The sequence below is a fragment of the Lepidothrix coronata genome, unplaced genomic scaffold (genome assembly GCF_001604755.1).
Source record: "Lepidothrix coronata isolate B3197 unplaced genomic scaffold, Lepidothrix_coronata-1.0 Scaffold84, whole genome shotgun sequence".
In the NCBI taxonomy this organism is placed as follows: domain Eukaryota; kingdom Metazoa; phylum Chordata; class Aves; order Passeriformes; family Pipridae; genus Lepidothrix; species Lepidothrix coronata.
The window spans coordinates 3,100,385-3,123,362 of NW_016690264.1; the positions used below are offsets into that span (position 1 = coordinate 3,100,385).

At 43.3% G+C, this 22,978-nt stretch overlaps 4 protein-coding genes across 7 annotated transcripts in view; all 4 read left to right on the plus strand.

Moving 5' to 3' along the window:
* PRKAR2A (protein kinase cAMP-dependent type II regulatory subunit alpha) overlaps nt 1-5,236 on the plus strand; it is a 60,029-nt gene extending 54,793 nt beyond the window's left edge. Inside the window, exons 9-11 of the mRNA XM_017820600.1 lie at nt 1,989-2,054; nt 2,670-2,808; nt 3,322-5,236. Of these exons, the coding sequence (XP_017676089.1) occupies nt 1,989-2,054; nt 2,670-2,808; nt 3,322-3,455 (339 nt within the window). The 3' untranslated portion in view covers nt 3,456-5,236. The remainder of the gene's footprint in view (nt 1-1,988; nt 2,055-2,669; nt 2,809-3,321) is intronic.
* A 3,656-nt stretch (nt 5,237-8,892) lies between these two features.
* Nucleotides 8,893-11,972, plus strand: RPP14 (ribonuclease P/MRP subunit p14). The gene is made up of 5 exons (XM_017820516.1): nt 8,893-8,981; nt 9,074-9,158; nt 9,948-10,024; nt 10,624-10,702; nt 11,326-11,972. The coding sequence occupies exons 1-5, from the start codon at nt 8,893-8,895 to the stop codon at nt 11,380-11,382; spliced, it is 387 nt and encodes a 128-aa protein (XP_017676005.1). The 3' UTR covers nt 11,383-11,972.
* On the plus strand, nt 11,405-11,932 carry LOC108500036 (hydroxyacyl-thioester dehydratase type 2, mitochondrial-like). Its single transcript, XM_017820517.1, has one exon. The coding sequence runs from the start codon at nt 11,405-11,407 to the stop codon at nt 11,930-11,932; it is 528 nt and encodes a 175-aa protein (XP_017676006.1).
* Nucleotides 11,973-13,991: 2,019 nt separating the features above from the next.
* PXK (PX domain containing serine/threonine kinase like) overlaps nt 13,992-22,978 on the plus strand; it is a 35,047-nt gene continuing 26,060 nt past the window's right edge. For all 4 annotated transcript variants that reach the window (XM_017820584.1, XM_017820585.1, XM_017820586.1 and 1 more), the window contains exon 1: nt 13,992-14,206. In XM_017820584.1, the coding sequence (XP_017676073.1) occupies nt 14,105-14,206 (102 nt within the window). In that variant the 5' untranslated portion in view covers nt 13,992-14,104. The remainder of the gene's footprint in view (nt 14,207-22,978) is intronic.

The following is a 22,978-nucleotide window of genomic DNA, read 5'->3' on the forward strand; positions in this document are numbered from 1 at the left end:
TGTTGCTTAAGACTCTGAGAAGACTGAATTCTCAGCAAAATCAGAGCTTATAAATAAGTCTCAAAACTGGGAACTCACACCATCAGTGATCCAATTACACAGTTGGTTTTAATCTTTTGTAATAACTGAATTAAGGACAAGGATGTAATTATCCTTAAAAGGAGGATTAATAGTCTGGATAGGTCTGGTGGTACACTGCTAGAGCTGATGGAATTCTAAGCTTGGAAAAGATATGGTAACTCTTACATTGCAGCAGTTGCATCAATTCCATGAATGCCTTTCCTCCTTTTCTCTTGTGGATAATTTTATATTTTAATTACCCTTCTGGAATTTGGCCCTTCAGTTAAGGGCAGTAAGCTTTAAAGCACTTGAAAATTGTTAGTAGTGTTACGAGGATGTCTCCCACTCAGTTTATTTCCTTTCTGTTAGAAAAAGTATTATTTAAGTACTTACTCTTTCAGAAGTGTGCTGGGAGTATTAGCTCATGTTGTGATAGATGGCAATGGTGAATGAAAAGCTTTGCACTGGATGACTTATGACCACCCCCAGGAAGCTCAGCTAAAGGCCTAATTTATTCTGTAACTCTGTGTTTAAATCTTGCATCATTTTCTTCCAGCCCATGTTTCATACTCTGGTTGTAACTATCTCCCTCCATTCTTCCCATCACATTCATCATCTCCTTGCCCACTTGACTTAATGTCAGATTTATCTCTCTTATTTCAGGTTTTTTTGCTGAGCTGCTCCCATTCCCTTATCAGTTCTTTTTCCAGCCTCTGTCTCCCTGAAGCCTTTAGTCCCTTTGCTTGTGATTTATAGCAGGAGGCATGTGCTGGGTCTCTGCTCTGACTTCCAGCCCTATGCCAAACCCACAGGGGCTGATACAGAAAGTCCTCTCTGTCACAGATGAAACTTTGAAATTAAGTGCTGGCAAAGCTCTCCAGAGCAGATGTAAACTGGGATCTGCTGAAGGTTTGCAATGGGGTGGGGATTGAGAGATGTGAAGAAGGTTCTAGAAACTCTCACAGAATTGCAGAATGATTGAGGTCGGAAGGGACCTCTGGAAGTCACCTTGTCCAAACCCCCCTGTTCAGCCAGAGCCACAGAGAGCCTGTTGCCCAGGACTGTGTTCAGATGACTTTTGAATATCCCAAAGAACAGAGAGTTCAGTACCTTTCTGGGTGTGCTTGGTCACTCTCACAGTGCCTTCTTCATAGAAACAGCTGGATTGGACTAAATCACAGTTCTTTAATTCACACCCAGTCTTTCAACAGCACCTTGTGGTATCTTTCTAGAACTTGATATAAAATGGCTATCAGTTTTTATTTTCTCCCACTTGCCCCTATGTGACTGATTTTCCTTTAATGACATGATGCTGAGTGCTTTATTCCTTACCATTCTCACTACCTCTATGGAGCCATTGCATCATTCCTCATGTAGATGGGTTGCATTGTGGACTTGCCTTTCTGTAAACTATCCTCCTCTTCCTTTCCATGTTTGTGCTCCTCAAATGCAGCTATTCTGGGTTCTTCTGTCTCCTGCTATTTTACTGTGAATTGACTGAGCTCATATTTAGTTTAATGGATCTTTTTTCCTGCTGACATCTAGAAACACAGTCACTAAATTGGTGTTTTATTAAAATTTGCCTATAGAAATTCTAGGCTCTGCTTAGTTTCACAACTGGCTACTTCTGTCAAGAGCAGAAGGTTTGCACTTAGGTGATTTTGCTTTATATCATCAATCTCCTTTGTGTTTCCCTTTCCTCCTGCCCTCTCACTGGATGACATGCACTAATAGTTACTTCCTTCTGGGTTCCTCTAATGTATTATCCAACCAGTCACCTTTTAATGTTAGGAATCTGAATGTTTGTCAATTCTAGCAGATTTCTGCACAAGGCCTAGTTCAAAGTGAATATAATACCCTTTATACATACTTTCAAGTATGTATAAGTCAAGTAAAAAATAATTTATTTTACCTTTTTCTCTTCACAGGGCGATAAAGCAGATTGTTTTTACATTGTAGAATCTGGTGAAGTAAAAATCTTGATCAAAAGCAAGGTGAGTGCAAATTGAGTGATTAGGGTTTAAGTCAATCCCTTATTCTATTGATTAATACAAGATATATGAAAAAGCCTACCCTGACTTATTTTAATATATTATTTTGTGATGTTTATCATCATTACTCATGTGATGAAGGTTGTAAATTCCCATAACTGAAGTTAGTTTACTAAAGTAGAAAAGTCTTTTGCTTCTATCTGCTGCTCTGCAAACTAACCTGATATATTCTCCCTGGCCTTAAGGGTGGAGATGAAACTTTTCTTCTGTCATTACAGAAAACTGTAGCTTAGAAAAAGTGGGGTCTGTTATCTCTAGTGACATACTGGATGTTGGCATTTAAAGCTGCCTTGGGGAACAGCTTGTGGTAGATGATAAAGGCTGTGTTAGATTGATTTAACAGTAAATACCTGCCAGTCTCAACACTTGGGGGCTGGCACATGCTCTTCTTATCATGGTGTTGAGGTGTTCGACCAGCACAGACCATGACTTGGGAATTGCCGGGTTAAAGGCCCTAAACCAATGAGGTGTTGCATGTGTGTAAGGTATGTGGGGTGAACTGCAGCCTTGCACAAGGACAGAACTGTGTGCAAATAATGAAACTGCACTGTTTGACAGACTATGACGAGTAAAGAAGCTAACCAAGAAGTGGAGATTGCCCGGTGTCACAGAGGGCAGTATTTTGGAGAGCTTGCACTTGTTACCAACAAACCCAGAGCAGCCTCTGCCTATGCTGTTGGGGAGGTCAAATGTTTAGGTAAGCAGATGTTCTGTGTTTCTAGTTACCCTTTTCTGGTCTTTGCTTGTCTCATGGAGCATGCCTGAGTGAGCAGCTATTCAAAACCAGCAACCTTTTGCTAACTGGCAGTCAGACACCAGAAGGCAGGAGCAGGGGCTGGAGCAGGGCTCCACATGGAAGTCAGAGAAGCACCTCTGCTTCCCTATGGCAGATTCTCTATTTTCTGCGTGAGTTGTGTGTACTCTCTGAAGGGCATTGGCTTCTTGTGTACAGTTTGTCACACATACCCTTCAGGTGATCTTTTAATGCCAGTGTGGGATGTATTTTGCTTCTGTATTTGTCCTTGAGGTCAGGTTTGTATTTCATTAATCTTGTTTCTACAAATAACAGTACAGAGGGAAATCAGAGACATGATTTCTGTTTCTGACCTGAGTGGGTTGGACTGGAGGTTTGTTCTGAGTTTAAAAACCAGATTGGTGTGTGGTGTCCTTTTTGACAAATGATCGTGTTTTCACCTCTGTTCCTTTGCAGTCATGGATGTGCAAGCATTTGAGCGGTTGCTTGGGCCCTGCATGGACATTATGAAGAGGAATATAACCCATTATGAGGAGCAACTGGTGGCAATGTTTGGCTCTAGCATGGACCTGTTGGATCCAGGGAATTAGGCACAGGGTACCTCAATGCCTTCTTAGTTCAAGACACAGAAAAGCCTCCTATCAGCAACACAACTCACAAGGACAACGGACACTATGGAACAGTTACTGCTGCTGTTTTCTTGGGCATTTTAGAAACCATAAACAAGTCTCAGCACAGATGGATTGCTCACTCCCTGCCTCCACTTTGCTGCTGATACTTCATTATTAGACCTAGATTAAAGATGATTCTAACCCTATGTTCACTTACTTGGTTCAGAATGGCATCTGTCCAACAGTTCAAGTGCCTGATATGAAACCCAAAGTGTGCAAGATATAGAAGCCTCCTTCCTTCTGAGTGTTACTGTTGGGATAAATTTTCCAATCAGATTCTGTAGTGGGAGGTTGCCTGTTCTGCAGAGGCAGCCTGTGGAATACAGGCCTTTCATGGACTTATTACCTTCATCTGATGCTTTCCTTACACAGTGTCAAATTTGCTTTTAATTGTAGCATCTGGGTTTGAAGTTAAAATATCAATGGAGCCAGTGAATAAGATGGCACTGAAATTTCTGTCCACCTGCTGAAAGTGGCAGGTACTAAATAGCTCTTTAAACCAAGTAAACCGAGCTGGGGACATAGGAGAGTCTGCTTAGCAACCAGATGCAGAAAATGAAGCATTACTACATTTTAAGTGTTTTCTGAGCAGCAAAGAAAATTGTTTTACTCTATGCTGCCCAAAAAAGTGCAGTGGTTCAGATCAAATGGCCTGAAAGTGTCATAATTGTCATCTCCCCAGACTTGCTCCTTGTTCCTGACACTGAGTACATTTTATGGTGGTGAGATCACAACGTATGACCTTCTCTTGCTTACAGAGATCCTTTATACTGCTAGATTTCCCAGGGCACAGTTGTTGACTGGGTCAGTTTTAAAGCTTTTTAAGGAGGTGAATGTTTTGTAATTTAAATGAAGACTACTTCTGTACTTGTTTACAGGAGCTTCCCCCAGTCCTAACATTTCACAGTATTCTAACTTCATTAGACACTTGGTTGCTTCCAAATACCACATTGATTTGCTAAACTTTTCAAAAGTTGGCAACATTTGACTTTGTAAAGCAAATGTCTTTGCTAACTATGCAGTTGGTGTGTTTGAGGAGTCTTTTTGGTCTAGGTGATAACTAAGCTAATCATGTTTATCTAAAATACCTGTTAAATTTGCAGCATTTATTAGGTAGATTCTTGTTTCTATAGCTTTAATGACCTTAATTGGCATATGGCTGAGATTTTATGAGAGTATTATCTAAATAAGAATCAGACCATAAGAAGGACATTTTTATGGTGTACAAACAGAATATTTATATTAAGACATTGATTTTGGAGGTAATAAATCTAGTGACCCTTTGAATTTGCATTCTTCCGCAGCTCATGCAAAACGTACTGGTGTTTTATGGGGTTATAAAATTTTAATTGTGAATGCTAGTGTAACAGAACCTGCTCTTTTTATTCATGGCCATGTGAGCAAGAATGGAAGGATGCTAATCTTGAATTCCTGCTTTTAGTTATCACAGTGGATGTTTCTCTGAGGCACGAGATGCTTAGCAGCAACTCTAAGTTGATTTCTGGACACTTCCCCGCCCCCCCCAATGGATTTTCCTCCCATTTCCTGCAATATGAGCAAGATGGAAAGTTGATCAATTTGAATGGCTGTTGTCCAGTTACTGTAATTTCAGTCATATTTTTATATAATGCAAATGATTTGTAATGGACACCACTGATCTCGGTGTTTCCATATTATTAAAGTCCTGGTTGTGATGTCTAGTGGCTGTTCTAACTGCATGTATTTTAGAACAGTGAATTTCCCTTGCTTTCCTCGGCTGTTTCTTTGTCATAAATTACAGCCAAAGAAGCAGCAGGTACTTCTCATTCATGCTTCCAAGGTTTAACACCAAAGACAAAAATAATTCTTTTGATTACAGAATTAAAAAGCAAACAAAAGCCCTAAGAAACTCAGAACAAACAAACAAACAAAATGCCAAGAAGAGATGAAAAAAGCTCACTCATCAGGTTCTTGCAATGATAACAGATTTAACTTTAAGACACTTTGGGGTCCCTGACAGGAGTCTTTCTGAAGCTAGCTCGTGACTGTCCTGTGAACCAGACATAAACCGGTCTCTGAACCAGCGTGAGTTTCTGTGCTGCCTAAACTGTCATGTGAACTAAATAGAAAATTGCTGTGAATAATCACCAGCTGGCCTTTGTTGCTCCCAGGCAGAATATCCTCTCCTTTATCCAAAGGAGCCTGGCAGGTTGGGCTGCCTTACAGATGGATTCTGGTTCTTACAGCCTTTGTTCTCTTGCAGGACAAGACTGTAACCTCAGCACAGGCAAACACGGGCAGTTGTTTTGAAGCTTAACCAAAAACCAGGCAAAGCAGATGTTAGATTCTTGAGATATTTCTGCTGGAAGGGAGGATTTGATGGCTTCTAGAAGTCGAAGGAAAAGATGAGAATATAAAATCAGAAAATTGGGATCCCATGTGAGCAAGAACAAGCGTTTGAAGTTTTGCTTTTCTCTGGGCTCCCTGGAGCAAAGGCATAGTTGGCAATGCTATCCTGCACCCAGGGTCTGTGCAGCAGCATTCCATGGTGTAGAAAGGCAGCTGACCTTGAGCTGAAAGAGAATGAGCTAAGAAAGCTCATCCATTTAAGAGCTATAACGTGCAATATGCCTGATTAGTTTGGTGTGGTTTAACCAACCTGTTCTGTACAGTTTTGGAGCATGAAGATGGTGTGATACTCAATATTGGCAGGAATCTGGTTAGAGCACCAGCAGTGAGCAAAGCTGGAAGGTGTGAGTGGTGCAGGGAATAAGTGAGCACCTGTTTGTGACCATCTGCCCCATCCTGCTCCATGAGCTGAGCTGTATCTCAGCTCATTCCTTTTCACTTTGACTATTCATCGCAGTTGTTGTAGAGAACAAGCCCAGGTGTTTTGTTACAGCTCAGTGTTCAGTAAATCTGCCATGGAGTCTCTGAAATTGGCACTAGAGAGAGATCTAGTTTTTAATAAAAGAACTCAGCAGCAAAGTGGGCACAGAGGATCATGTCTTCGAGACCCAGAGGAAGACAAGTCTCCTATTTGTGATCCCCTGCTTGTGATTGTGGTGAAGTCAGTGAGAGGAGCTTTCAGTGGTCAGATATCCTGGCATATGGTATTTCTGTCTAATGTCACAGCACAGGTTTCAAAATGTAAAAGAACAACAAAGGGCAAAAGTGCTCTATTTTTAGAAACAAAAGTGCAAAACTTAAAACTTTAAAATAAAACTTTAAAAACAAAGTGCAATTTTGCACAGAGGGCAACAAAACCCGAAATCCCTTTGAATGTCACTTCCATTCTTTCTTTTTTGTTGGCTGAAAGCAGACTCTTGTTCTTGACATGTATTTGTAAACTAGTCTTGCCAAAATACAAACACGTTGGGTTTTTTCACTCCAGATAATTTTTGTTGTTATGGTTATTGCTGATCATTTTAACTTTTTTCAAACCATATATTTTATTTCAAGAGGCCTTCCCTGTGGATTTCCTCCTGGAGCTCTGCAGCACTCCACTGCTATTTCAAGAGGCAAGAGAAAGTCACTAACCTCACAGGAGACACTCAGCTTAGCTGGCTGGAGCTAATAATGCGCTACTAATTTTCCTCTGTGGGGCAGGAGGGGAATTGAATTCTGCATAAAGTTGCTACCTCAAGGCTCCAAGTGCTTTTAAAGGTCTTTCACTTGGGAAAATTTAATAAGACAGTTCTTAAAATTGGTCTGTTCTTTTGAGTTAAATGGTTTTTTAATTAATTCATTGAGGGACCCTTATTTTAATTCATTTTACTTTTAGTACTTGATTCTCAAAGGATGAACAGCTGCGAAGTTTGGTTCTTGCACTGTAGTGTTGAACATGAAAGAAAAATATCTGCCATATAAAACCATATGGTTTTAACAGGTTAAACCACTCTGGGGTTCAGCTTCACTTTTGGTTAATAAAAAACTGACCTGTCGTGTCCAGCCTTCCTGTACAGTCCTGTGTGTGCTCGTTATTGACTCACTGCAGCTGACACAGCCCCAGCCTTACAGCAGCTCCCTGGATGCACTTGGGGTGCCTCAGGTCCTGTAGCTCCTGTTGCCAGAGCCTCATGGAGAGCAGCACTTGCCCTACTGCAATAAGCAAAAGAGATTTATACAGCACCTGACCTCCAAGTTTTGCTGTTTGGCGATAAAATTTTACTAATCTTAAAAGTAATACCAACTTCTGTAGGTGTTGTCGGTCCCAATAAAACTGGCTGCTCTGATTAAGTCTTGCCAAATTATCATAGAACTGATTTATTGAGCATTGCAGTAACTGGTTCTTGGTTTCCACAAGAAACATTATATTCCTGAGGGTCTCTTATTGGCCTGCACTTACATGTACTGAATTTTACAGCTGCCTTTTATTTAACCTAACTAACAACCTGAAAATTACTTTGGTACATGTGAAATAATACTTGCTTTTGCTGAAGTATTTTTTTCTGAATGTCTGGTGTTTTATGTACAGTTTTTAAGTCAGTCTGGGAGTGGAGTTCAGGTGGATTGTGGTGCTAAACATGAGAAAGCTCTGCTGGAATAACACAGGACCTTTGCACAGACTGAGCAGTGAGATGGCAGAGGCAACTGGTGTCCTTTGAGTTGGGCCATGACTCAAACATCAGATCAGGCTATTGCAGTGTTATCCTGCTGCCATTGATTTACCAGTTCCTAGGTAAACCTTTTTGTAAAAGAAGGAAGACCCTGTGAAGTTCTTTTGCCGGGGCTAATGTTTCATCATTTCGGCAGAGCAGAGATACTTCTATCCTTCCTGCTGTTTCTCTCCCAAGGATATATTTCACACCAGTTTTTAGATCAGGTACAAGGTACTAAAATTGTGTTATTTTACCTTCTCAAGTAGGTGTTGATCTGCCAGCCTCGTGCTGTGCACTTCTCAAATCTATTTCAGCTGCGTGTACTGCAAAACAGAGGCTGGGATAACACAGTGCCCTCAGTGTTTGTGACCTGTCACGGTGCCAGGCATCACCTTCACCGGGACCACGCTGCCTCGGGAACTGCATCGCGACCACCACACTTGTTTGAAGGGGAAGCGAAGGAGCATCTCTACGTGCCGCTCTCCCAACAGCGTGTTTGTGGCGCAGCGCTCAATATTTGCCTTTCCGAAGCGAAAACCTCGCGTGTAGCACTTGGAAACACCATCTGTTCCCTCAGCTTCCCAGAGGTGCATGTCAGACTCAGACGCTGCCCGTCTGCAGGGCTGCGCTTGGGTGTCCCCCCCTCGGTGGGGCCGCGCCGTTGCCATGGCGACGCTGACCACGCGCGGCCGCCGTACAGAAGGGGCGGGCGCGCGGCCTCGCGCCGCCATTGGCCGGACGGGGGCGCGCGTCGGGGGGGCGGGGTCGGGCGGGCCATGGCGGCGCGCGCGGAGCCGCCGCCGGCCGCGTTCGAGCGGCGCGTGCTGCGGAGGGCGGCCCGCCACCACTATGTGCGTGTGCGTGTGTGCGCCCCCCGCACACCCCCCGAGACCCCCCGACCGCCCCCGGACCCCCCTCAGACCCCCCTCAGACCCCTCTCTGCTCTGTTTCCCGCAGGGAGCTGCCCGACGGCGGGGCCCGGCCGAACGCCGCGCAGTTCAAGCAGCTGGTGGTGTCGGCGCTGAGGGAGCTGCACGGAGAGGTGGGACCAGGATCGGGATTGGGGTCGGGGTCCGTCTCTCGGCGGCGGCTCCGGGTCGGGAGAGCCTTGGGGGAGCGGCCGGTTGCCTGCCCTTTGTCCCCCGGCACAGCAGAGCAGTGTCCGAGCGGAGGGCACGGGCCGAGGGCAGGCGAGGAGGGAGAAGTGTCCTCGGTTTGCTGCTCCCGTAACCGGACCTGCTCCCCAGCCCACGTTATAATTGCTCCCAGTGGTGCTGGGCTGCACGTCTCAGTTTAGTGTCCGTGGTGGAGTGGCTCCAGTCATCCCTGGAAGTTCTCAAGGCCAGGCTGGTTGGGGGTTTTGGACACGTTGGTCCAGTGGAAGGTGTCCATGCCCATGGCAGGGGGTTGGAACGAGATGATCTTTAAGGTCCCTTCCAACTCAAACCGTTCTTTTATATCTGGTTTTTAGAATTTGAAGTATTGATGCTTTTGCTATAGGGAGGCTTTAGAATGAGAACTATATGTGGGGAAAAGCTTTGTGGATGGGCAATCCACACTACTGTTCTTGCTCTGTTTGCAGTATTGCTGGGTAACTTTAATCAGGTCACATCACTTGTGGGTCCATGTTTTTCCAGCTGTAATGTGGAAATAAGTGGCTTCTAGCTAAAGAACTCTTAGAGAAAAGATGCTGTTTATTTGTAACTGAAATATTCCTTTGAGATTGGAGTGTAACTATAACATGATGTCACATGCTGGGAGTGAAATCGCTTGCTTATAAACCATTATAAGAGAATAGGATGGAACTTATTAAATAACATTTTTTTCATAGGTTGGAGCAGCTTTGCCTGTTGATGTCTTAACATATGAGGAAAAAACTCTGTCTGCCATATTAAGAGTTATTAGCAGGTAAGGTGCAGTCGGTACACGCTTCTGATACTGCTATGAAAATATTTTTTGTAAGAAAGCCAGAAGTTCTAAGCTAAGAATAGTCTTTGAAGAATTAAGCCTAACTTGCAGATATTTACGATCAGCATGCAGAAAGTAATTACTAAGGCTTGGTAACTTCGTGTATCAATGTTATTCTTGCTTTAAACCTGAATGGTTTAAATGGTTTAAGACAGGAACTAAGCACCGTTGAAATGTGTGGCTTTAGATCTCCTTCTACAGTAAAAGATCAGAATTGTTACTGTAAATAGTGAAGACAACTGCAGGTGATTTAGGGGCAGAAGGAGCTTAAATGCACAGAGAGAACAAGAACTGGTAAAGTGAACTTGAAGAGGTTACATTACATATCTGTGTGTGAAAGACAAGAGACTGCAGCCACTGCAATACCCCTTCAGGACATAGTGTTGCTACTAGAACTTATTGGTGAATTTACCTGCTGTTAAACTCAATTAAGATGTCATTACTCTTAGTGTAACATTATTTTTATTTAAGATGTTTATGTTGCAGGAAAACTGATAAAACGAAATTTTAATAGTATATTTTATTTTCGTTTTACTAAGTGGCCTTGTCAAGCTGTGGAGTGCTCTAACCTTGCTGGGCTTCTACCAGAACAGGAGGTGTGCCTTCCGGGTGCTGCAGGTAAAGCCTTGCAGGGCTTGGTGCTTCCCCCAGATGTCAGTTCTGGCTCTAAACTTGGCTGTCTGTCTGAGCATGCTGTCTCTTCACAGAGAGGTGGCCTAGATGCAAAAATGCCTTGGTTTGGGAGTGAAATGCTTTTAAGTGCAGGTGTGTGGGTCTGTGTTTGAGCAGTTCTCACCCTTATAATGGATCTTCTAAAATGTGATGGTAGAGGCTGTCTCATTACTTTATGGTTTCAGTCCAGTGACAAGTCCTGATGTCATTAATGCACCTGCAAGAAAATAATTTCTGGCAGGTTTTGTTTATGGTCCACGTCTTGATCCTGTCTTTTATTTCCTCTGCCCCATTTCTTCCCTTTCTAATAATCACTGTTGACAGACCTTACAAACATGCACTTCCAGAGCTTATTTTTTTCTAGAGGATGCTGCTTAATAAAAGGAATTCTGAGAATTCTTTGTCTCTGAAGCCATGGCTGGACAAAAATCTTCTAGGGTATAGCTCTAAGTTTCTAATCTTTCATGTAAAAGGAAAATTCAGGTATTTTCACATTTGAGTGCATTTGATGGTGATTTTTTTTCAAGGATTTAGTTTGTTCTTGTTTGTTTTTTCTTTCCCCAAAACAGACATCTCCATTTCTTCTCGCATTGTCTGGCAACAGTAGAGAACTAGTCCTAGACTGAATACGGTTGTTGATTTGGTTGTATGAAGCAGAAGTTTCTGGAGATGTTGGAGCCCTTCAGGCGAGGAATTTCTGGAGGAATGTTCCGACGAAGAGCCTTGACAAAGCTAACGTTTGTCAACTCACTGCTTGGACTTCCAGTACTTCAAAGTTTACACATAAAAGTTGGAGACAAAGCTGAACTTACCAAAGCTTTTACACAGAATGATGTTGTTACTTTTTCCTACTTAACAGGTGACACAAATCCTTTGCATTTAAATGAAGAGTTTGCAAAAAAGTCTAGGTTTGGGAGAACTGTTGTACATGGAGTTCTGATCAATGGACTTATTTCTGCAGTTCTAGGTACTAAAATGCCTGGTCAAGGGTGTATATTTCTCTCCCAGGAGATCCAGTTTCCAGCTCCTTTGTATATTGGTGAAGAAGTTACAGCTGCAGCAGAAGTGAAACGGCTGAAGGGTTCTGTTGCACACATTTCAGTATCATGTCAGGTCAGAGAAAGTGGGAAGACTGTTATGGAAGGGATGGTGAAAGTCATGGTGCCGAACAGTTAGAGCTGTTCAGCCTGTGCTACTTTACTGTAAAGGCCAAAATGCTTGGTTTTGATTTTGTCTTTTTATGTGACATCACTCAATCCAGTAAATTTGCAACAAAAAATGCTTGAAAGACAGTGTACAAACTTAATCCTGATAGAGCTGCATTAAGCTTAAAACTTTTCGTTTTCCTCTATGTATTGTCAAGGTGAAACCAGCAGAACTATGTACTTACTGTGACAAAGAGGAAAAGTGGCTTAGACAAGCCATTGCTCTGCCACAGTGGGAGTTCTGGAGTGGCTGAGGCTCTTCTTTCTGGCAAAATCACAGTCCACACCAGCAAAGTTCAGTTAAAACTTGTTCCTTTTGTACAAAGCAGCTGTATTACCAACAAACTCCAGGGGAGGGGACAATGCTGCATTTAACAAGTGGGACAGAAGTGGAGGTACTGACACACGTGTACTGCAGGATGTGTTGTAATCTGCATGACTCCTGTGGGTGTTTCCTCTGAAACTTGCCTCCCAGAAGCAGAGTGAAGGAGCCTTTAAAAAAAAATATTGTCACAACTTGTACTTACTGTACTTGTGCTCCTGAGGGCAAGACAAGCAGGGTCATAGGAGTTGAGTACTAACTGTATGGCTTCTCTCTGCTTGCTTGTCTGTGTGAACATGTATTCCTCCTTGCCCACTGAAAGCACCTTGTTAAAATAGGCTTTTGGTAAATTCATTACCAGCATAAGATCATTATACACTAAGAGACTTCTTTCAGGAATGATCAATGCCATCAGGAAGAAGGCCTTCAGTTGGTGGCTTATAATTTTCTGGCAAAGCATCTGTTATCCTTTCTATCTTCTGTGCAGCAGAAATGCATTTGAAACTTTCCTTGACTGCAAATAACCTCAGAAGTTGTTTGCTGTGAAAAGAGAGTTTGTCCTCAACCTGTAATGAAAATTACTGGTAAAACAGGTGCACTGCCTGAGTGTGCTGCACTCTAACCCCAGGTGTTAGTCACACTGGAGCAGAGGGAGGGGTAACGTTTAAGGTGTTTGACTCCATGCCCTCTGTTTCCAAAGCCTGGTGTTTGGCCTGTTCACAACCTGGAAGCAGTAGTTAGAGAGAGCTTTCCTTATCTCTTGTTTGTAGGAGCTGCTTCACTTCCCGTTTCCTTTCCTTCTGCCTCGGGTCACTGTCTGTCACTGGCTTGTGCTGTGTAAAACACTTTCCCAAAGCAGGCATACTCCTTTCTCTGTTTCTTATTTACCTTCCTCTCCAGGTGGGAAGTTGATGTGTTAATATCTGTTAAAAAAATGAATCAAATCTGTGTCTGACCTCCTGGATCATGGCACAAGGAGTAGTTTGGGGAGTCAGGATTGCTGTTCCAGCCTGAGATTCAGCTAATGAACCACACCACACAGCCCCTTTTCCTCTCAACAGGGAGCTGCAAGACAAGTGTACAAAAAACTCCAGCTCTGTGGTCTCACTTACAACATCTTAAGTGAAAGTAATTCCTGTGTATGGTGTAAAAAGACAAAAGGAAATGCAGACAAGTGTCCAACTTGTAGGTTCCCAAGTGCTATGTAGTACTGAAATAGAAAGTTTTTTATGCTTCTGCAATGAAAGGCAGGTTGTGGAACTCAGTTGAACAACTTTAAATGTCTTCTGAAAAAAACCAAACCCAAACACTAAAATCTAGAAATTGAGTAGGAGTTACTGGATGCTATTTGATTATTTTATGATCTTTTAACCACAAAAAAACACCCCAAAAGGTAAACAGCAGTAAGTGCACCAGCCTTCTTCTGTTGTCCTCTGGGAGGACCAGCAGTGTCTCGGGGTTGCTGCCTTACATGCCACTACCACTGCCGTCGGTGCCACCGGAGCACCGGGCGTGGAAGGCTTGGGCGGCGGGGCGGCCACCTGCGCTCTGGTCCCCGCTCCTTCCCCCGTTATTGCTCCTGGGGACGAACCTCCCCGTGTCCCCCCCATCCCGCCGCCTCCCGGTGCGGAACCGGGATTCGAACCCGTGGCGCCCCCGGGGGGGCGCGGCGCCCCCTGGCGGCGTGCGGCGGCAGCGGCGTGCGGCGGCGCTAAGGCCCCGCGGCGGCGGCGGCGCTGCCGTGTTGACAGCGGCGGCCGCGCCGGGAGCTGCCCCGGGAAGCGGGTTGGCGGCGCCGGTTCTCCCGCTCCCCACTCCGCTATGGCCTTCATGGAGAAGCCGCCGGCCGGCAAGGTGCTGCTGGACGACACGGTGCCGCTGACAGCGCAGATCGAGGCGAGCCAGAGCCTGCACTCGCACACGGTGAGCGGGGCAGGCCGGGCCGCGGGGGGCGGCGGGAGCGGCGGGCGCGGGGGGAGGGAGCGGGGGGAGCCGGTAACGGGGGGCGCTGGGGGGTGCCCGGGGTGTGCGGGGCCGGGCCGGGGCACGGGGGCAGCGGGGCCGGGAGGGGGCCTGTGCTGAGCCCGCAGCAGCGGGGCCGGGGGTGGCGGAGGCGGGGGGGGCGCCGGGGCAGTGCGGGGCGGGCTGCGGGCGGGGGGGAGCGGTGCGGGAGGCGGCGGCGGGGCCGCTTCCCCCGGGAGCGGGTTGGAGCGCCCGGGAACCCCTCGGTGGGATGCGGCGGTGCCGCCGCCGCCGCCTGTAGACGGGGATCGTTGGGCTCGTTCGCCCCCGCCGTGTGCGCGGGGTTCCCGTGGGCAGCCGGGCACAGCCCCGGGGGCACCGCTGGGGCTCTGCGGGCGCGGCCGGTGCGGGGCTGGGGCTGTCTCGTGTCCCCCCCGAGCGAGGCCCTGTGAGTGGCTGTAATTCCTGCTTTTCTCAGGGTGTTGCAGCCCTTGGAGCGGAGATGGGCTCTCGTTGCCTCATTTCAGTATCTGCGATGAAGTTACACATGAACGGGCTGCATTTGCCTGCGGGTCCTGCCGTGTCACTGAGGCTGTGAAGCTGCAGAGACCCCGCAGCCCCAGCCCCGCTTCTTTGTTGTGGGGAGCAGTGACACTCAGCAGAACAAGCCCTGCTGTCACTTGGGTGTCACAGGTTAATTATGGGATGCCAGGGACGTATGCACACTGTCTCCCAAGAACTGCACTGTCTTTGAGTGTGCAGTAATAGTCCAAATTTCATAATGTCCTGTTTGCAGTTATTTTCCACTTTAAAAACCAGGTTTCCTTGTGGTATGACCAAGCAGTACTGTGAATCAGAGAGAGGGAGCTGGCTGTCATTTGTGGTTCCTGCTTTGGCTGAGAGCAGGGACACTGGGCTGGAAAGGAGGCCAGAGATACCTCAGAGTGGGTACACTAGTGGGAAGCGTGCTTTACATGGATAGAGGGTATTTTTTCTGCCCCTTACACAGCTCAGATCCATGCATTGTGGATCTCTTCCTGGTTCCTTGCATCTGGTGCATACCCTTAACCTGAATGACAATAATTGTAGGTTCACCACAGGATGTACAACTACCTGTAGACTGCCTTATTAAATACTCTTCCTATAAATAACCTGCACTTAAGAAGTGGGATTTTTTTGTTTGAGGAACTCTCATTTGCTAATGTTCCAGTCTTCTCTAAACAGAAGTTACCTATGAGAAATGGTCTAGAAGGTCTTGTGAATCTACAGGCTATGGCTCTCAGTTGTTGCAACTTCTCTTCCTAAATTTCCTGGCAAGTGCGATACTTTTTACCTGTTTCAATAGCTGAGGGGTGCATGTGCCAAATCCTATGAGAAGTTGTGTAACTCCTAATACCCCCCAGTTGGCAGAGCAGATTAAGTTTCATTGGTAACTTGTTTCCAACATGCCTTATTATAGTTTTTTGCTACTGCAAATGACAATAGCTTTTTGTGTTCTTTCCTTTGGCTTGCATGATTTTGGTTAAAAAAGAAGTCACAAAATTCTTTCAGAATGAGTACTTTTTCAATCCAGACTCCGTGTGTGTTGTCTTGTCTGAGGGAGTGTGATAGCAAATGTTGCTCCCCTCGTCTTTCATCTCTGTATTCTGTTTCTAACGGATGTTCAGAGAAAATTCTCTATTGATTTGTTCTGATCTTTCATTAATACCAGAGTGCTGGAGCACTGTGCTTTTTGATTTAAAATCTGTCTCTAAGATACATCTATTAGTAATTGTTTGTTTTACTGCAGAAGCCCTGTTGATAGTTGAAAGATGGCTTGAAGTGTGTGTAGCACAGATGGTTTATATAGAGCCAGTGTGGGATAACAAAATACAGGAAGCCATTAACAGAGGCTTGGTTTCTTATTTGATGTAAATCGACTATTTTGTCATTTTGGATGCTACATCTTATGTCCCTAGTGTCTGAATAGTTTGTTTATTGGTGGGTGATGCTGTCCCTGATTTGAACTTTCCTGGTTTATAATAAGCCACACAAATAAACCCTTGTATCTGAAGAGGTGTGTAAATGAAGCCCCTCTAAGAAATAAGGGCTAAAGTACTCTCATGGGGTGTTAAAGACTGCATTTTACTTTGTTAAATTATAGTTAGAAGAAAGTAGTTTGTCATTAACTGAATGCTTTTTAGGTTTGTTTCTCATCCCACCTCAATGCAGTATCTTCAAAAGGTGTACATCTGTACAGTCCTTGATTTCAAACTACTGTTTGGAGAACTAGCTTTGCACGTGGTAGACTTGTTCTAAAGCTGAAATACAAAGGCAGCCATAAATAAATTTTCTGTTCTTTTGTCAGCAGTTTGTATTAAGATTTTATAATGCTGTTTAGTGTTGCGAGAGTTGTTTTAAACTTGCATTTGTATTTTTTTCCTGTAGGTCATACCTTATAAAAGCACTCATATGAAGACAGCTTAGGCCAAGGTTAGGTGTAACTTTAACAAAGCAACTGAACTAATAATTATGTAAACCTTCTGTGGATGCTGAAAATAGACAGTCTTCTGAAAAACCAAATAAGGAAGAGGTAAAGAATTTCAGGAAAAGCTCTGTAGACATAGTGAAGTATCACACAGAAGACCAAAGCTTGTGTCAAGTGAATAGTTTGTTTGCCTATTGTTCTAAGCAGTTTTTGTTAATTTAAATTTAATACAACAGACTGGGTGAGTGTAAACTTCATAGCATTGAATCAGGGGCTGTAATTGGCAGAGGCTCAGTTTCTGTTTCCTGGGGCTGAAGGTGAAACTGCAAAAACAAAACTGAAAACACAACCTGAAACTACTACGTGCTTTCCTGAATTCTCCAGAAACCTAAGAAGGGACAAAGCTAGTATTGAAAATGTACTTTTGAGGGTTTGCACTTTTTGCTTAGTAAGAGTAGGTCAACGCCTAGTAAATTGGGCTTTTAGATTGTTAGGGAATCAGCTGCAAAATTCTCTGATATGCTCACAAGCTCCGCATGTTTTGTTCAAGTCAGAAGAGCTCAGAAGTTCTTACTGGAGTCAGTACATCTGAGCTGGGACATGATCTCCATGTTTTTGTGTTGCAATAAAGAAATTGTCCACTGAGGTTTTCTTTCTGCATATTTATTTCCAATGATAGTTGAAGATGAAAATTATGCTTTTTCATGTTTGCAAAAGTTGTTTGCCCAGTTAAGTGTGTTACAAGCAGTCTGAGTTTTGTTGGAATGTGAACTTACATACAATTACAGTGCGGTGTTTATGGAGTCCTTTTTATTTTAAAAGCAAAAAACCCCCCATATTACAGGTGCATTCTAGTGGCACCCACTTAACAGATGTGAAATTATATGAGCAACCCCTGTCAGCTTCATTTTGTCTCCTGCTTTATGCTTCAGTCACTAGCACTGCATCAGAGAGAGAGAGAAACTGTAGCTTTCAGGACTGTGTTGGGCACCTTTCCATAGCCATGGCTCAGTCCCTTGGCAGGTCTGTGTACCAGTTTTGCAGAAAATGAAGTTGTTTTGTAGCCACTGCATTCCTTGACTTCAATAGGAGCAGAATTACATCCAATATATTAAGCCATTTGCAAGTGTCTCATCTTGACGCCAAATGTTGTGTTCTGACAACAGAGGCAATTTCAGCACTAAAGCTTTAATAAATGTTGGCTGTTGAACTTGCTTCATATTGCAGTATTTCATCTGTGTGTTCACTATTTAGAAGTGGCTTTCTTTCTAAGCCTTGAAATAGGATGCTATTTTCTTCCACAATAATCTGGACATATGCCTTAATAAGAACTGCACATGTGCACATACAACTCTTAGAGCACTTTTCAGCAGTAGAACTACTATTGAGTTGTACATATACTTCTGAACATTCCTTAATTCTTTTCTGAAGCGATTTTGCTTTTTCACGTGTTTCACGTTTTGAAATTGAAGCAGTGAAACAGTCAGCTTTGCTGCAGTACATTGTTGTCTTAAAGGCATTTGGAAATGAACAGCTGAAATAAATCCCTCTCATAACATACTTTCAGAGTTTTTAGTTTTCCTTGAGCAATGATGAATGTTGACACTCACAGCTTTTAGATTAGAAAAACGTTGAAAAAGCATTTATATCTTTCCTCTATTGTTCCGAATACAAAAATGGAGCCATATGTTTCTAGAAGAGTAGAATTTAGTTTAAAAGCTTGTAAAGGACTTTGCGCATCTGCTTTATAAGGAATTCAATCTCTGCAAGGTTACCTTCACTTTGAACAAAAACGAACATGAAGTTACTTTTAGACGTGGCTTTAGACAGGAAGCTATTAGAGTTCACTTGTTTGAGGTTACAGAAATGCTGTTCCTCCACTGACTTAGTAAGTAACATTGGCCACCTCCCCCCTCCCCTCCAGCCTGAGCTCACAAAAGGTAGCTCTTTCATCACACCTAATTTTAGATATTCCAACCTTATTGTTTCCTCCACTGAACTCAGGAAATTAGTATTGCATTTGTAGCTCCTGCAAAGATTGCAGTCAAAATATTAGTTGCCATATCGTACTTTAGTAAATCCTAATTAGAATATTTTTGTTGGCTACTGAGTATTTCCTGAAAAATACTCAGTATTTTGCCTTTCTGGTGAAGGCCATGGTGATGCAGGGCACTGAAAATCTGTGATTTCTCATGTTTCAGTTGTTTCCTTGTTCAGTAAGTTTCATTACATGTAAATGTGTGTCCTATTTTTTCCCTGCAGTTGTCCTACTTCATAGCCTTCTCTTACTGAATGGCTGACTCATTACTAGAGCAGTGATACAGCGTGTGAATGGTACAAACAGGACACACACACACACCTGCATTGTTTAACATGTCGTGAAACACCGGCCTGCTGCTGCTTCTACCTCAGATGGGCTTAATGGCAGGTTGTGCAATAGCAAATAAATACTGTGCCCTGTAACAGAGAGGTCTCTGAGGCTGAGCAGCTTTCCTGGTCTTGTTGCTACTTTTCACATGGGAGATTTTCTAAATAAACATTTAAAAGAGCTTCTTACTAGAAATTGTTCCAATCCAGCCTACTTAAGCAGGGATTGTATTCATGCTTAATTAGGCTTTCCTCTCTTTAATGCTTATAAAATAAAGCCCTTCCAAACTTTTAGTTGATGTGACCTGAAGGTGACCTGGATCTTTATAATGGTTGGCTTTTCAAGCCTGTTGGATTAAACAGACATACAGCAGAAATCAGTGGAAAAACAGGCTGACTGTCCTGAGCTGGAAATTTAGAGACTAGTTTCTTGGCAAAACAGAATGTATTTCCCAATATTGGTGACACTCTACATTTTATTTTAAGAATCTCTAAATTCACCATTAGTTCTTTCCTATTTTGTCTCTACAAAAGCCTTCTTTCCTGTTTGCTTCCTGTTTCAAAAACTAGGAATGGTGGTAAACAGCAGTTGTTAAACATTTGAACATACTTTGCTGTATGATTTGCACATAGGAATGTTAACAAAATTTTGCTGAGCAGCGCTGAGCTGCTGATGCTAGTGTTTTAATAAGTGCTGGAATACCAGGGGCTAATCTTGGTGAATTTGGGGGAAAAAAACATCTAAATGTTGGCTCTGCATGAAAATGGGTAAGTTCAGGATAATAGTAATCCCACTCAGTGATTGTGAAACTGTTACTGGCAAAGGATTGGAGAAATGCAATGTGGTCATCACTGATCCATGTGGATTTTTGGAGAATACTCCTTTTCAGAAACTCTATCCAGAACTCTGTAGTGATAGCAAGAAGATTTTAGAAAATGACCGTGTGCAACTGGGGTCATACAGCTTTCCCTGCTCCAAACCTCCTCCTCCTGGCACCAGTTTCCTCTTTTTTGACTAATTGGAACAGCCAGGAAATGATCCCATAGGTAAAACTGCTTTCCTTGGCATCTTTAAAAATGTATTTTGAACTGCTGCTGGAATATCAAGGTTGTGTCAGGAGCTGGTTGGCAGTACTGGTACGAAGAGGAGCAGATGTACAAACCTTACCTATGTGGGGGGTCTGGAGGGATCCATGGAGGTTGTGTTGGGAATGGTTGTGTGGTCTGTCTTGTAAGTGTCTCCTGTGTAGCTGCTGGCAGTGACCTTGCTGCCCGCAGGCAAAATCAGTAGCAGGCAAAATCAGTAGCGGGAGGTTCTCTCTCTGTTGTCTCTCTGTTGTCTCTCTGTTGTCTCTCCTGTGAAAGCTGAGACCTTTCTTTGCCAACCAGCAGCTGTTAGGGCTCCTTTGAAGTTATTTGGTAAACTGAGTCATAGGAAAGATTCTGAGTTATTCATGTAGGAGTGAAAGATGCCATGGGAGTTTCTGCATGAGTGTAGCTAACCTAGACCTCACCGAACCTGGTTGTTGATTCCTAAAATTGTTGGCAGGAGTGAACTCTGGTAATTATTAGCCCTTTCTGAAGCCTTTTCCATTCTGTTTTCCTAGGTTGGATGATGCAGCTAAACAGAAATGATCCTGACCGTGCCTCTCTGTTTTCCCTATGCTTTTATGTGTTTCCCATGGGCACAGTCTCAGTCCCACTATCAGGCAGTGTCAGAAGAAGATTGTTGTAATTCAGATTTTTTTTCCCTAACCAAAACAGAATTTGGCAGAGTAATAAAGGCTTTTGTGCATTTAGGCTTGAAGAGTTGAAAGCTCTTCTCTGGTCCTCTGGGAAGCATATATCAGTGGTGCTAATTATAATCCCACAACAAGCTTGTTGCCACGCGGAGGCAATAGGAAGTATCAACTTCTCACTAAAACTCAGTATACTATGGTCTGCTGATTATGTGTAACCATGACAGACACTGGGAATGGGATTGTATTTCTTATCCTGTTTTTTCTACTACAGCTATTCGTTGACTTTCAATCTCCTTATCAACTTTGGGGGAAAAATACCCCAGAACCCAGAAGAGCGTTTAGGCTTTTTCATTAGATTTACAGGTTGGACAGTTATTAATTACAGTCAGTGTTTTAGGACATCAAGGCAGAACAGGATGGGAAAATGCTCAAGTATATGTAGGGAAAATTAGTTGTGGCCTAAATATGGTCTTTTTTTATATAATCTTCCTGTGAGAATGGGCTCTGAGCCCCGAGTTGTTTATCTCTGGGCTCTCCAGAAGAGCCGACTGCCGTGTTGACCAGAGTGGTGTGTGCAAGAAGATGCTTTGATGGTTGTCTAATGAGTTTGTGTTCTGCCTGCCTGGGAGCGCTTTCTTGGGATACAATAGAAAATGATAATCACTGGAGGAAGAGTAAATGCTACAAGGGATTGAGCAGTAACTCTGCTTCTTTCAAAATCCTAGAAAAGATGAATGACTGCACGTGGTGAATCATCACTGACGTGGTTTTTCAGAGGAACTGCCAACGTTCCTTTGAGACTTGATGAATAAGCAGTTGTTGCAGTTTTTTGTCTGTGTGTGAAGTAGCCTCTTCCTACTTCCCAAAATGCAGAAATGCTCACAAAACAGGAAAGGCCACTTTAGTGGTGAATATGGGTTTCCAGGTGTCCCTTTAATTGATTTCTGTCATACAGTTTCCAAACATAATTACACTGGTTGAATTACAATCAGCTCTGTGGATTTATGTTACTATTTATGAGGATTTGGGCTTCTTGTTTTGCAGGAAGATACCATAATTATGATTTTAAATGGGTGAGAGAAGAGAATATGGAGTGAGCATGAAAGGCTGATTTTCTGAAAATAGACACTCTAATTCTAGTGTAACAGTTACGTGTTTTGGTTTGTGACATCTTGAATTTCTGTCACTTCCATCTAAGCTGCTAGGACAAGAAATGTGATAAATCACTTTGGTTTTCATGCTTACTAGTTTTGTTTCTTCTCAAGGCTAGGTGGTTCAAACTTGCTACAGATATTTGACAGCTTTGACAATAGAGGATATTTTAAGTGAATTTTAGAAAATGCATGGCATTTTTGACTCAGCAGCACTGGGCTTTGGAAGGAAACTTGAGAAAATAAAATCTGGATTAGGTAAGGTTGAACACATAAGGTAATACCAACTGGTAAGTGTTGCCTTTGCCTCTTGTCTGGAAGAGTCATAATTCTTGATTTACACTAATTACTTGGTAGATGTCAAATGAGAATTTAATTCTGTGGAGGGATTCTCTGATGTGCCGCACTTTGTTTGTTTGCTCCAATGGTACATTTATGTTTTTCAGTGTAACAGTTTTTAATTTAATTTCATTTTAAAGAGGAGAATTATTTTGTGGGGTTTGGAAGGCAAATTCCAAAACCAGAAGACACTTCACAGTGCCTGAAAGAAGATACTTAAAAGTGCATGAAGGGGATTCTTAACTGTGAACCTGAGTTTATAATACTTCATGAGTCAAGCGCTCAGTTAATTGAATTATCTAGTCGGTAGGCATGTCAGATAGAGTTATTGTTATGGAATGGACAAATTTGGCATTAAACACAAGGTGCAGGAAATACCTTTGTTTATTTGTTGTTATTTCCTTATTGTTTGTTCACAATAATTTGGAACGCAGCATAAATTTTAATATCTGGAAATGTGCATAATGCTCTGATCAGTCCTTTTCGTGTAAGACTCCTGTTGATGTAAGCAATTCAGCGAAATAGCATTTGAAATGGAAAAATTGTTCAGCACTTTACATAAAACATGTTTTAAAGTTTGTCCCGGGGTGAATGAAGTCATCTGAGCTGGCTGACAGCGGTGCATCATGTGCTGCTGCACTGCAGGCAGGGGCTGGTGGGTCCTCGT